The following is a 14,233-nucleotide window of genomic DNA, read 5'->3' on the forward strand; positions in this document are numbered from 1 at the left end:
CTTGATCCTTGCCAAAAGACTCGAGTGAGACCTCTCGATTTCCAGGCACTCAAAAACTTTCTTTCTCAGAATAGCTTTGATTGTAGAATCAAGCTTGGAGTGACTGCCGGTTAGTAGCAGAGCGGGATCTTCACTGCTTGGTCGGCAACATTTCGAACCAGTGTTGCTACCTTCAGTGTTCCTCGCCATGTGGCTTCTTCCCAGGGGGTGGGATACTCCGTTATATAGGCTATATAGGTATGTATGGTCCCAAAGGGTATGGTTTTTCAGCTGTTTTGGTCATAAGGTATCAGTTTTAGCTGATTTTAGCCATTTTAGTCATAAAAAGGGTATGGTTTTTCCACTCTAGCCTGAATATGGGTATTTTATTTAAGAAGCCAATTTTCATCGTTATCGAAAAGAAAAACAACAAAAGCCCTTCACCAATTATGTTTATGGTAATTTAACACTGGTCTAAACTAGGGAACTAATTGTAACACAGGTCTGAAACAGGGTTTTGATCTAAGGGTCAGGTCACAAATGGGGTTTCAAATTTATTGTCAGGTCATAAATAGGGCAGGGAATATCGCAGATTTTGGTCATAAATATGATAAGGGTTTTGGGAAGCAGGCTGCGCACCCCCTCCCAATTTTTCTGGGAGTACCCTCCTTCTGGTGGGGGAGGCTTCTTCTGGTACTGATACAGACTTTTTTAAATTTAAACCAGTGAGCAGGACTTCTGTGAACTATCTGGGTTGTAAAACGTTTTTACTTTCTCCTATGTGTCTCGTGTGACTAGCACACACTTTATCAGGGAATTTTACATAGCTAATTACACGAAATACGTAGGAGAAAATAAAACTCAAGTAGTTTGCAGAAGTACAGTGCTGCTCACGGAGCTGGTTTAACTTTAAAACTGAAATTAATAAAAAATTCGTGATGCAACGTAATCAAAACAAACTCAACTATAATTTGAGTTCGTTTTCCTATTAAAGTTTCACTGATGGCTCTATTCATCCTCAACTCAATTTTGTTATTAAAGCTTTGCGTAAGCTTTAATAGGTTAATTAATGAACGACAGGATTTGATGTTGTGCAGACGTACATGTGCTATTAAAGCAGTAAAGTGTTGATGTTCAATACTGTCTGCAATTATGCTTGTGATTAACCAATTGGACTTCCCCATCATTAAAAAGCCAAATAAATGTAAATACCTACCAAAAATACAAAGAAATCTTCTGAGTGATTCGCGACTCGCTGCATCGTTGAACATACCTGAGAGAAGTGGTACACTCTATTGTATGTAAATAAATCACCTAGTGGCTTAAAGACCGACCGCTGACACAGAAGTGCGTAGGCTCTGTTGCCGTCCTTTCTCTTCCCCTCCGATTTCCCCTCCTGTTTGGCGCACTTGTTGCTTCAAGTCCTACAAGCTGAAAATGCCTAAGCCCATAAGGAATCCAGAAATCAAGTTCAAAAAGGTAAATTTACGGCTTTGCTGCAAAACCTATGGTAACGTTGTTCATTGTAGCCAAGTTGTTTGCAAGTATTACCGAATCATCGGCTGTTCCTTCTAACTGTCACGGGGTAACACAAGGAGTGATATGTCAAAAAAACAATAAAATAAACTAAAGCAAGCTTAACTAATCTTATCACTATTTTCAAAACGGTCATAAAATAATCATTTACTTTTTTCAGAGCCCTTTTAAAAACTAGACATTGGCAAACAACAATGATTGACTCAAGCAGATAGACAAAAGGTGTTCAATACCTCCTGTACAGTATACCAAAAAACTCGATCAGGTCACGCAATGGTCTAGTGACCTTATAGTTCAGTCTTCTATATAGAGGAAATATATTGAAAAGCAGATCAGTATTACTACTTCTATGAGGCTTCGGCAGTGTGGGTTGTATATTGAGGAGGTGAGACAAAACATAGTTTTATTTGCTAAATTTGGTACTAATAATTGCATGCCCCTGGCACTGTCTTGTTCTTTCTTTTCTTAACAGCTATTTATCAATAATAAATATGTAGACTCTGTCAGTGGAAAAACATTTCCCACCATTAATCCAGTGACTGAGGAAAAGATATGTGATGTGGCAGAAGGTGACAAAGTAAGTATACACCTATGTAGCAATAGAAGTGTAGGGATGTACTAGTAATTGGACAATAGTTCTTGTAAGTCTCTAATGTGCGGGAAGTCACAGGATTGACTCTAGTTTTGGGAAATGAATTCATATATTTGTTTCTTTTGAGTTTAACTTGTTGTACTGATTTGTCATACCATCTTCATTCTCATTTTTCTACCCAGGAAATTTATTCTTGGAGAGAGCAAAACTTATTTTACTGTCTACATGGTATCACCTTTCTCATATAATTTTTCACCAAGTTTAACACCATCATACAGATTGGATCAAGAGGTTACTGACAGTGCACTAATAAACATCATAAGCAGTTTATAATGTGTGATCATCTGGGTGAGGGCAGCCCTGGATGGAATCAATATTTTTCATAGAGGTGCGGCCCCTGCTAGTTCTGAAAAGAACATAACTGCATGTTGTTGGTGACAGACTTTTGAACAACCTGAGAAGAAGTCATATTCTAACGGAAGATGACTTCTGCTCAGGTTGTCAAAACATCAGTCACCAACTGTTGACAGTTTTTTTCAGAACTACCCTCACCCAGATGATCACACTGTACCAACAACTGATACTCCTGAGTTCAAACATCATAACATTTTATAAGGCATCAACAAAAAAACACTATGAACTGTATCCTTTGTATTTAAAAGGCTGCTAAAATGCTGCTGAATATTCTCTTTCTCTGACATTTTGATTAACACTCTTGCATCCTGTTCTAGGCTGATGTAGACAAAGCTGTTAAGGCAGCTACTGAAGCTTTTAAACTGGGGAGTCCTTGGAGGACCATGGATGCTTCCCAGCGAGGCAACCTGCTGTTCAAAGTAGCAGATCTTATTGAGAGAGATTTGGACTATCTGGCTGTAAGTGAAATTATTCAGTCGGGTAAATCTTGGATGTTTCAAGTGGGAAAAGGAGGAGGGAGGGGAGCTGTTAGTTGTCTGGTCTTATTGTGTGCCACGTTTTTGCTGTCATTTGGATTATTACTACTATGTATGTACATTGTTACAGTTCTTGCATTTTGAGTGAATCTTCCTCAATATCTTGAGGGTCCCATAAGAACCTTTACTATTATTTTCTTTTTTGAAAAAGTAAGTGACTTTGATTATATAATGCTCTTAATTTTACAATCCTCCCACTAGTCCCTGGAGACATTAGACAGTGGAAAATTATTTGCCGATTCTGTGGATGATATGGATTTGACTGTGAAATGCTTCAGATACTATGCTGGCTGGGCTGATAAGATAACAGGAAAGACCATCTCTGCCGGTTAGTAAATAGATCTGAGAAAGTTTCTCGTAATTGATTGTCTATTAATTTTGCTTTTTAGCTACATTTCGTGTTACATTAACCAATAATAATTAAACAATCTATACAAGTACCCCTTAAAGGTTTATAACCATGCCTTCCAAGCTAGCTACCTCATAATGTGGAGACTGGATGACTGGGGCAATCCAGGGGCTTCCACTGTGGCCAGCCAGCCCTTAGATAGAATACTAGCACTATGGCAGGGAAATACCTACAACCCACCCATCAGCCCCCACTCTAGGCCCCCTGCCACACCGATAGGATCAGTGTAAGGATGAACAAGAGGGAAAGGGTGGATGGGGAAAACCTCCACTAAAGATGGAGAAATGATGCTACAAAAGAACCACAAACCACATTAAGCACTGCTGTGCTGTCCTGCAGAGTATTGGTGAGTTGCCATTAAAGCCTGCATGGGGGAGTCGGACCACTGACTGAGCTCAGAAGGATTATTGATTGGAAATAGATTTAACTAACTTAAAGTTAACAAAGCGTCATTGTTGTTAAATTAGTTAAATACACATTTAACTATTTTCTAATAAACTGGACATGCATGTAGGTTGACTGTCAAGAGATATCTTTCTACCTACAGATGGTCCTTTCTTTGTCTACACAAGACATGAGCCTGTGGGTGTGGTTGGAGCCATTGTACCTTGGAACTTTCCCCTCAACATGGCCTGCTTAAAGCTTGCACCAGCTCTGGCTTGTGGCAATGTTGCCATACTTAAACCAGCTGAGCAAACTCCATTAACAGCTCTGTATATAGGCTCTCTGTTTAAAGAGGTGACTCCAAGTCTGTTAGTTAATACCAGAAGTAAATGTTGAAAAATACGTCAGATAAAAAAAAAAACAATTAAATCACAATGCTATAGTACAGTTATACCCCCATAAGTGTTATGCCCTTGTGTCCACAAAAAGTGTCCACTATATCATCAGGATCTGAAAAAACTTGAATTCCAGCTTGCCCACGGGACAAGTAGGTATCAAATTTTGCTTGTCCTGGGCAAGTCTTAGGTTGTTCTTTCAATTATTCAGTTGGGAGATGACTTGCCTGATCCCTTGCCCATCGGGCAAGTTGGAATGAACAGTTACTTGCCCAGAATGAAAATCTACTTGTCCTAGACGACGGCACAGCTCTTTTTTGAGCCCTGTTTATAGAAGTGGTGTCCATAAAAATTAAGTATGGCTGGAACACTCTGGTTCGCCATCTGATCGATCCATTCGACTTTGCCCTTGGACTGACTCCGCACAGAGGATTTCTATGACAAATGTTCAAACCTCTACAGTGGAGAGAGCAATATGATGGTGTATGTGAATGTACATTCAGACTGACATGCATGCATGTGCAGTCTTAGTTTTACTAGTTTTTCTTTCTAAGTTCCAAAATTTTCATTAACATGGTATCGTGTAGAAACCGAACATCCTGATTATTTTTCAGGCTGGCTTTCCTCCTGGTGTATTAAATATCATCTCTGGTTATGGTCCTACAGCAGGAGCGGCAATATCTGAGCACATGGATATCAACAAAGTATCATTTACTGGATCAACTGAGGTACTCTTTAGCAAAATAAAATCTATCTTACATCATGTTAATTTCCATGTAGCATTTAAGAACTATGTGATGTCAAAACATGTCGATCAGTGATTGACAGCAAGGTATGAGCTGGCTGTATTTGCAGGCTACATCAGTTTATTGTGCACTGAATCATAGCAGGGGTTTTAGGCATTTGTTCTTACCAGTGAGAGATGTCACATTACAATACCTGTTGGTATTTCAGTTTCTCATACCTTGTAATCAGACCCTGACTTGATTAAATAATAACTTTAGGCTACATATACTTGACTGTATTCATGTACCATAAGTTCCATCATTCATGAAATTAACATTATGGCAAAGATAGCTTGGGATTAGGAATTAAGGGCCTGTTTACAAGGAGGGAGGGTTACCCTAGCAAGTGGGTTAACCCTAGCTGGAGAGCAAAAGTTAGCCCGGGTTTACAAGTAAAATTTCACAGGTAGGGTAACCCTACAACCTGGGACAACTTAATGCACAGATATAGTCAAACAGTTCTGGAAACAATTAGAAAGTTAACTTGGGTAGGTGGGTTAACCCTACCTGGAGTGTTTACAAGGAAAAAAGTTAACCTGCCTGCCAGGGTAACCCGCCTACCCGGGTAACCTTGGCTGCCTTGTAAACACGATGATGAAAAAAAACAGGAAAATGTGTGAGTGCTAGGGTAACCTGCTTGCTAGGGTAACCCTCTCTCCTTGTAAACAGGCCCTAAGTGATGTTACATTGTATAACCCCAAAATACATGTCTTGACTGTATAAAAACAAAATTTTTCATTTGTTCCAGAATGAGAAGCTATTGCTAATCAGCTAGCAATACTTACAGTGTTTGTAGATACTCCTTGACAAAGCATTGTGCCATATTAAAATGTTTTACCCTATGGTGTGTGGATCATTGGGACTGCTTATGACACAAATGCCAAGGTGGTATATTGATTATTCCATTAGCATCTCACAGTAATGTGGGAAAACCTGGACAAAATGTTAATGGTTGGTGAGCTGAACTTAAATGGTCTGGATCTGTGCCTTGGTCAGGAACATTGTCATGTTCTTAAGTAAGACACCTTACTCTCACAGTCCCTCTTTCCTCTCAGGTGTATAAATTGGCTCTGGTGAATTAACTAAATTTAATGCTGGTGGGTGACTCTGCAATGGACAGGCATCCCATACAAGGAGGAGTAGAAATATGCATCATGCTTCATGCTTCATCCTTCATCCTTCATGCATACTGGTATGGTTGCTTCATGCTATGGAAACCATGTAGAGATGAGTGCTAGGTCTGATGCGCAGCTAGGATCCAATGTAGATATCACCTACCTTACTGTATCTCACAGAACTTGTACTTTATTGAATCTTGATGCGTATTGCATTCTTCTTAAGGTTGGGAGGATAATACAAGCAGCAGCTGCAAACTCCAACCTAAAGCGTGTGACACTGGAACTTGGAGGAAAGAGCCCCAATATAGTTTTTGCTGACACTGCAGATATTGACACTGCAGTGGAGTATGCACACTCTGCCTTGTTCTTCAACCAAGGACAGTGCTGCAGTGCTGGCAGTCGCACTTTTGTACAAGATACCATTTATGATGAGTTTGTGAAAAAGAGCGTGCTTAGAGCACAAAACCGTGCAGTTGGAGATCCCTTTGATGATGTGATTGAACAAGGACCACAGGTGTGAATGTAGTTCTACATCACTGACACATCAGGTCAAAAGACAGAGACCCCACATCACATGTCTGTCTTGCACAATTCATGTCTCAAAAATGTCAGGAAACAAAAGTATTAATCATATTTTATTATGTCACAATGGGGTCAGTAGTTCAGGAAGCATTCTTAAGTTTGAGTAAATGGCAGACCATGTTTGAAAGTCTAAATATGTTAAGAGAGAATGTTCATTGACACATTTCCAAATATAGAATCCAGCTTAATGTAATTTCACCTTTAACATTTAGAGCAGAACTATCAAAGACAGAGGACACCACCTGCAGGCTCTAGACAACATGATTTTGCTGAACTCCGTACAAGATCGTAATCAACTTGTTTATCCTTTATCTATTGTTTGTTCACCGCTCCCTATCAAGTATTGGTAAGGTGACCCAGGTTTCAATTCTCACACTTTTTTATGATTACCTTACTGATCAGGTAGATAAAGAACAGTTTGACAAAATCCTTGATCTGATTGAGAGTGGAAAAAAGGAAGGAGCAAAGCTAGAGTGTGGAGGTGCTCGGCATGGACAAAAGGGATATTTTATACAACCTACTGTTTTCTCAGATGTCAAGGATGACATGAGGATTGCAAAAGAAGAGGTACATGATATATCGTCAGCTACGTCTGCATGTCAGTTACAGGAGTGAGAACTCTCTAACTTTTTTTAATCGGATCCTCATGTTACGTAAAGTTACAGACTTTCTTAGGCTTTGTGTCCATCCCAGCATGATTTCTCTTAAAAACAGCTGCAATAGTTATTATTGCATCTCCCAGTTACTATGTGTGCAGCGATTGGTCAATGCATGCAGCATGTAGTATTTTACTGTTAAGCCTGCTAAATTTCAGAAATGTGAAGCAGTTCATGACAAATAAATATGTAAAGATTTTTGTGTTCTTCAAGTTTAATGACCTGCATCAAAATGTGCTAAGGACTAAGGAACAATTTCAAATAATTTGAGTCACTATGTTTTTGGTGTAGTCAGCCATTTGAAGCCATCACTTGTGACTTGAAATGGTTTCCCGACACGTCTGACACACACCGCAGAGATATACTAAATTTCTTACTAACTTCCTCTTCTCAATCTGTACTGTGTAACTTACGGATCTTCCTTTTCCCCAGTCGGTTTATGGCCCAAGTGTGAAGCATGTCACTGGGCCAATGATGACGGTGTGTAACTTACATTGTGGACCTCAAACTGCTTTAATTAGTAAGAAATAATTATGTATTTTAAAGTAGTCATTTCCTCAAGACTCTCAAGGCAATTTAGTAATAATAATTATAAGTGCGACACTAAAGCATGTTCATATCTAAATATCATTCCATCACAGGGTTATTATGGTAGTAATGTTGTGTGACTATTTTACTTACTCTTGTTTACTTTCATTTCAGATATTCGGCCCAGTGCAGCAGATAATAAAATTCAGTGAGGTAAATGAGGTCATTGAGAGGGCAAATAACACAACTTATGGCCTGGCATCAGCTGTATTTACCAAGGACATAGATAAGGCAACAACCATTTCTCATAGTTTACGAGCTGGGACAGTTTGGTTAGTAACTCTTTAGTAATATTTCTGTAGTATTTTGTAGTGTTTGCTGTTAACCTATAAATTAACATATTCTGCAGAATGTCCTACATGTATCCTCATTTTGGTATTTCTGGGGAAAAAAGTATTCAGTACAACATGAAAGCTAAGAATGTTTCTTCTGATTCATTGTCAGTGGGTATTCCTTATTACCTGAAAGCAAGCTTTGAATCGAAAAAATTCAACCTATCATCTACAGGGTATCCATAACCAAGGCAAAAATGTTGATGGTGAGGAAAGATTGTAACATGTTACTTAAACTAATTATTTTCTCCAGGATCAATTGCTATGAGGCTGGACAACCTCAAGCACCTTTTGGTGGTTACAAAATGTCTGGATTTGGCAGAGAATGGTAATGCATTTCAAACTTGCTTACATCAATCACTTTGATACACTGTACATGTACATGTAAAAATGGTTAATCTTTGTAATACAGGTGTTGTGTAGGCAAACTTTCAGAGCAACATGTGTTTGTACTTGTTTACTGTTTTACAACAGTACATGTACATTGAACAACTAATTAAAAGTTGTAATATGCTTAGAAATGGAACAACTGAAAAGGAAATATAAAGCTTCTAAAGTATGTGATCTGCCTTAAGCTTCCAGAATAGTTACCTTACATGGCATTAATTAAAATTGATAAATGATAGAGTAATAGTTTATAAGCTTAATAGTGTTTCAATTGTTAATTTCATCATAATTAATAACAAAAAAGAAAAAGCTTAGTTGTAGCTACAGGATGGCATATTTATTGAACCTCATTTTCTGACTCCTGTTGATCTTGAAAGCTAAATGATGGTCAAAGGACAGATTGATAGGGACAAAACTGCAGGGCTAATTCATGACATAACAATTTTGAACCTCATTTTTCCAGGGGTGAATATGGCTTATTACCTTTCCTGGAAGTGAAAACGGTACGTTGACTGTGATAAGCAACATATATGTGTTATTTGTTCCTTTCTTATGTTAAATGGTCATTGAAACCTCTCACCCTTGAAAATATTATTTCTGATGATTGAGTGACACCAATTTAGTTGGAATTACATGTTCTGACAGCTTGGTGAAAAAGGTTTTTGGGGTGTCTTGGGATGTTTAGGGACATTTATTTAAGCATTTTGCAGGAGGTTCAAGACATTCTAAGCAGGTCAGTCTTTGTGTTTGCCTAATTTTTTTCTTCAAATAGCCTGAGTAGGTGATTGTAAAAAAGCTTATCTTTTCTGTACCTTTTCCTTGGGATCTCTTGCTGGTGCATTCTTGAGGAAAATAAATATTACTTTCCACAAATTTTTAGGGCATGTCTAAAGGGGGGATTTTTTAGCAGCTTTTTATATCTGACGTATTACCCATTTTGATTCTTTGTTCAAGTTGCAATTTACCAGGATACAGATGTCGTTGTTGTTAAGATAAATTTGCATCAGATGACTGACTGACGCATTCTCATTTCATGTATTAATGTTGCCAGAATTACGTAATAGGTAATGCTCTAAAGCTACTGCCATATTTAGGCAACAATTTTATGTTGATTCTCCCTCTTACCCATGCATGTAGAAACCACGTTCATTAAGAAAAGAAGGTCCTCACCCCACCCCTGAATGATTACAGTGATGTTATTTGCTTTCTTATTTCGTTTAGGTTACAATGAAAGTCTCTTCAAAGAATTCTTAACCGAAGTCAGACTGCATAAGTGCAAATCAAGCAAAGATCATTATTTATTATCTTAAAACAAGGAATTTAAGTTAGTTGATTTGAAAGATGATGTGACATCAGATGTTCTGTAGAAATCATTGAGTGACACTGAAGAGTTGTAGCCAACGAACAAGAAAATTATTTTACTATAACTGGTATTTCATGAAGTGAAATAAAGTTGAATCTATGACTTATAGAGCTTAGGCATGAGTCACTCTTTCACTAAATAAACAATAGCCTCTATTTGGCACAAAAATTTGGTCAGATATCTGTCTTCAGACATTATCTGTTCAGAGAAGCAAACAGTTTTCCGGAAGCGTAGCTCAAGGAAAATTGTGAGCTACAAGGAGCAGATAATGTTCAAGGACAAATATCCGAGTATATTTCCATGCAAAATGGAGGCTATCGTGTTTTTGTCCTTCAAATATTTTTAAAAACACACACAGTTTTGAAAAGTGGAGAATATAACTTAGATATCACTTGAATATCATAATTTGTGAAGATTGAAGCCATTATTTTGTTATTGGCAACTCTATTTTACAGGCAAAAAATATGTGACATATTTTTTTTCATATTTGGGGAACTTGTGTTCTTTGGTTTGTAAAATCTGGTTTCCAGATTCTGTGTTTTAGGGTTGCCCCGTCCCAAAAGACCAAAACAAGCACAGACTGAGTAGTGTTAAACAATCATTGAAATTATGAAGATAATGACATTATTATACTTAAATAGTCAAATATTATAACCTTAAACAGAGCTTTTTTAAATGTGCAGCCATCATGATCAAGTGTGAGTATAAAGGGGAGCCCCCCTCAGGCTGTTAGCACTAAAATTCACCGAAGGATTTTCTTAGCAGCTTGCAAGTCCGTTTCAGCGTCACTCAACACTTTTCTGTACACAGGCTCTCATTTTCAAAACTTGCAACTATTTGTGGCTTTGTTTGGCCAGAGCTTCATAAGATTCTTCTCCACTAGGAGCTGATGGGTGAGTCAGCACATGGGGAAAATACTACTTCAGGCACAAACTAGGTCTGGTCACCCTGGGGGGGGGGGGGGGGGAACTCCCATGTGAAAAAGGACCACGGTGTTTGTCACACCTTTTAAGGGTTGAAAAAAGTGGATTTGGTACCTCAAAAGGAGCTTTCACGGTATTTCGGTATCTTTTAGGGGTGAAAAATTTCAAACCACACCCCAAAAACAGGGTCTAGGTACCTGTTAGGGGTTCTTTTCAAAATTTCCAACAAATGCCCCTGTCCTTTTATTTGGGAGTTCCCCCCCCTCTCCCCTGGCAGGCATAGCTTGCTCCATGCTCCATCTACCGTAAAATATGCATCTTACAAAAGCTGTGACCTACCTTTTTGAACTTTATTTCTGGATTTCTTATCGCCTTGTTCATCTTCTTAGGGGCAAACAATCACAACAGAAACATTGCAAGAAGCAAGGAAGAGCAAAAACTGGAACCTATGATCTCCATGGTCTTTATCCCTGAAATGAAATAATCTACTCTATGAAGGACCACTTCGACAATTTCATGCTTTTCAGATTTTTCATTCAAACAACAAAAGCTCTAACAACCGATTTATCATGTCGAATTTAGTAAATATGCGAAGTTTTGTATGAATCCTTTGCAAACGCATAGGAACTGATGCGACCCAAACTTGCCGAATTTTACACAGACATGCATTTCTTTGTAAAAACTAAAAGTAAGTTTGGTACCGTACGCACTGGGTTGACAAGATTTGTTTGGCTCTGCCAAAAATGTCGACAAATTTTGTCTCCACCAAACTTTGAATTTGGTAATCGCGCACGCACTTGAAAACACTAAAATATTTGATAACCACAAGCTACCACAAGCGTCGTGCTCCGAGACAGGACGACGGCGCCTTTGAAGTTTGGTACGGCTTGACAAAATTTTGATATCAAGAAAAACACCGTGCATACTTGTAGAACGGAACTGATGACAAATGTATTTGCAGAATAAACAAAAACTCGCCTGGTTCGTCCAGACCCTTATACGGGTGTTTTTTTCGAGGAATGGGTATCCGGTCGTTTAGCCCCCGGCCTAATAAGGTAAGGTGACTTAAACTCACCGAATCTGACGAATGTTAACGTACATAACCAGTAACTACAACTTCAAAATCCTTGCGTCGACTTGCACCATTCTTTCTCTCCCTTTTACCCGCACGAGCCGCACGCGTACGATTTGGCGGGAAAATGATATTCCCAAGCTACAGGGACCTAGCCTACAGGGTTACCATCCCCGTGTCCCTCCCCGCTGTGTGATCACAGGTCAATAACAGAAGTGTATCTAAATAGGTCGTTTGTGCAACTTTGAACTTCTGTGTTCATTGATCATAAATGATATGAAAGACGTAGTGCCACTAAGTCTTCTTTCAAATTACTTCGTAAATTGTTTGAAAAGAACTCGGACAATTGCCCCAGGGCTGATGACCGCAGCCAGACAGTACCCGAGCGGGGAAGCCTAGCGGATATTGTTATTTTGTTTTAAATTATTGCCATTTTTTTTTTTAACTTCTCAACATGACTCAAACATTTAGCATTTAAAGAGGGGGTTTGAGAAGCTGTTTCCAAAGTTCTCTCTGGCAGTCCAAATTAATTTTCGCGAAGTCGACGCGTGGTTTGATAGTCCTAACATTGCAAGCCACCCCTGAGACATTGTAAACTACAAGTACAAAATAGAAATATAACTGCCTTCATACTTCAGAGATCGAAAATTGTTCAAAGTTTGCAATTAAAATTATCAGGAAGACCAGCAAAATATGTTCCCCATGTAAGACACATTAAATAATTATTTTGACACCGAAATACCGTAGTTGGTAGCGTGGCCGAGTGGTCTAAGGCGCTGGTTTAAGGCACCAGTCTCTTCGGAGGCGTGGGTTCGAATCCCACCGCTGCCACGTATACTTTTTTTTTTTTTCGTTTTATTTTGCTCGACAATTTTTTTACTCAACTTTCACTAAATTTTCTTTCTTCGAAGTTTTAAATACGCTAAAATTAGTCATGAACAATAACTGGTGTTTGAAAGTTATATTCTGAAGGAAATAATTATATACGACGAGCACGAGCGGTCTCCTGGGTATACAGGGACTACATGCAGACACTGCTTTTTGTCCAAGTCCTCCTCATAGGCCGTTATTAACGGGAAAGGTAACTATCAATATGCTGTCCAAATAAGATTTTACACGACATCCCTTCTCTATAACCTTCGATTCACAGTTGAGAATAAAAATACAATAGTGACTCAGCCGCTAGACACGTTTATTCAAGGTATTTTCAAAGTGCTGAATTCGCGTCAATCACGCTAATGAAATTCCCACCCTGTTATATACCTCCAGCCTGAAAAATTGAAGTGTTCTTTTTGGATGGAGCCTCCCTGTTAGTTGATGACATGGAGTACTATCCAACCCTCACTCCTCTCCAACCACCCGGCAACATCTTCTAACTTGCAAGAGAGGCAAAGTTCTTACTTCTGAGGAAGTTTTCTCAAGTTTTAATTCTTTGGCACCATAGATTCTCCGGCCAATTCTGGATTTATTTCTTGAATAACTGAGAAGACGTACGTCAAATAAAGACAGACTTGGCCTTGGCGACGGGACTTTTTTGGTTGTCACGCAATCCCTTCAAAGTCTGAAGAGTTTGCAAGAAACGCTACGTGCGTGATGTCTGAATTGCCCAGTTCAGGTTGGAGACTGAAGAGACGCCTGAATCGAAGAGAGTGTTTGTCAGTGGCGAAGTCAAGATCATGACGTAAGAGAAAACCTCCTCACACCAACCCCCACTCCCCACCCCCCTCTCCAGCATCCAGGGTTCCAAATTTCAGAAAACCCGCTCATTGTAATTCGCTACGTTCAAACGAACGTAAAATAGCGGCGGAAAATGTATTAGCTGTGTCAGGAAAAATGTGGAACGTTGCCCGAGAAAGAGCGAAAGGCCCAAGTGTAATTCGTGAAGTAAAACATCCTCGGTAGCCTACGCGGACGTGTCTCATGGCTCGTCACGCAATTGGGGACGAACAATTGCGTGACGAAGCAAAAAAGGGGGTCACGTCCTTTGGCTTTCCCTTGGCTTTGTTGTAACATTTAACTGTCTAAACTGACCCTGGGATTCAAAGCATGCGTTCACAGGGGCACTATGTACAGTGACCCTGCACAATATGCCAGTTTTTTTTTGTTAGACTCTGTCTCTAGTTCACACCACACATTTTTTCTGGTAAGCCGCGACACACGCGCAAAAGGATTATAAAGCATA

At 39.1% G+C, this 14,233-nt stretch overlaps 2 protein-coding genes and 1 non-coding gene across 4 annotated transcripts in view; 2 read left to right on the top strand and 1 right to left on the bottom strand.

The window, feature by feature from the left end:
• The first annotated feature begins 1,276 nt into the window (after positions 1-1,276).
• Positions 1,277-10,164, top strand: LOC110052719 (aldehyde dehydrogenase 1A1-like). 2 transcript variants are annotated; one of them, XM_089275509.1, is made up of 12 exons: positions 1,277-1,458; positions 1,988-2,092; positions 2,839-2,979; positions 3,259-3,385; positions 4,014-4,204; positions 4,860-4,973; positions 6,372-6,662; positions 7,133-7,297; positions 8,089-8,246; positions 8,560-8,634; positions 9,157-9,196; positions 9,915-10,164. In XM_089275509.1, exons 1-12 carry the CDS (start codon positions 1,417-1,419, stop codon positions 9,945-9,947), a joined length of 1,482 nt encoding a protein of 493 aa, XP_089131635.1. In that variant the 5' UTR covers positions 1,277-1,416; the 3' UTR covers positions 9,948-10,164. The 2 variants fall into 2 exon arrangements, with proteins under 2 accessions (XP_089131635.1, XP_089131636.1); XM_089275510.1 differs by lacking the exon at positions 1,277-1,458 and adding an exon at positions 1,479-1,900.
• A 2,636-nt stretch (positions 10,165-12,800) lies between these two features.
• Positions 12,801-12,882, top strand: Trnal-aag (transfer RNA leucine (anticodon AAG)). Its single transcript has one exon. It is a non-coding gene; the product is annotated as a tRNA-Leu (tRNA).
• Positions 12,883-14,231: 1,349 nt separating this feature from the next.
• The window catches only part of LOC110052718 (uncharacterized), a 27,224-nt gene continuing 27,222 nt past the window's right edge, over positions 14,232-14,233 (bottom strand). Inside the window, exon 17 of the mRNA XM_020758879.2 lies at positions 14,232-14,233. This exon is cut by the window's right edge and continues 1,085 nt beyond it. The gene's annotated coding sequence lies outside the window, so the exon portion shown is untranslated.

Source organism: Orbicella faveolata, unplaced genomic scaffold (assembly GCF_042242905.1).
Source record: "Orbicella faveolata isolate gen_17 unplaced genomic scaffold, um_ofav_v1 contig_36, whole genome shotgun sequence".
Classification (NCBI taxonomy): Eukaryota; Metazoa; Cnidaria; class Anthozoa; order Scleractinia; family Merulinidae; genus Orbicella; species Orbicella faveolata.

Excerpts from the sequence above, each read along its gene's own strand:
- LOC110052719 (XM_089275509.1), top strand. The coding sequence starts at position 1,417 with ATGCCTAAGCCCATAAGGAATCCAGAAATCAAGTTCAAAAAG. Across the intron at positions 2,093-2,838 it reads ATGTGGCAGAAGGTGACAAA|GCTGATGTAGACAAAGCTGT; the intron begins GTAAGTATACAC and ends ATCCTGTTCTAG. Across the intron at positions 8,635-9,156 it reads TCTGGATTTGGCAGAGAATG|GGGTGAATATGGCTTATTAC; the intron begins GTAATGCATTTC and ends TCATTTTTCCAG.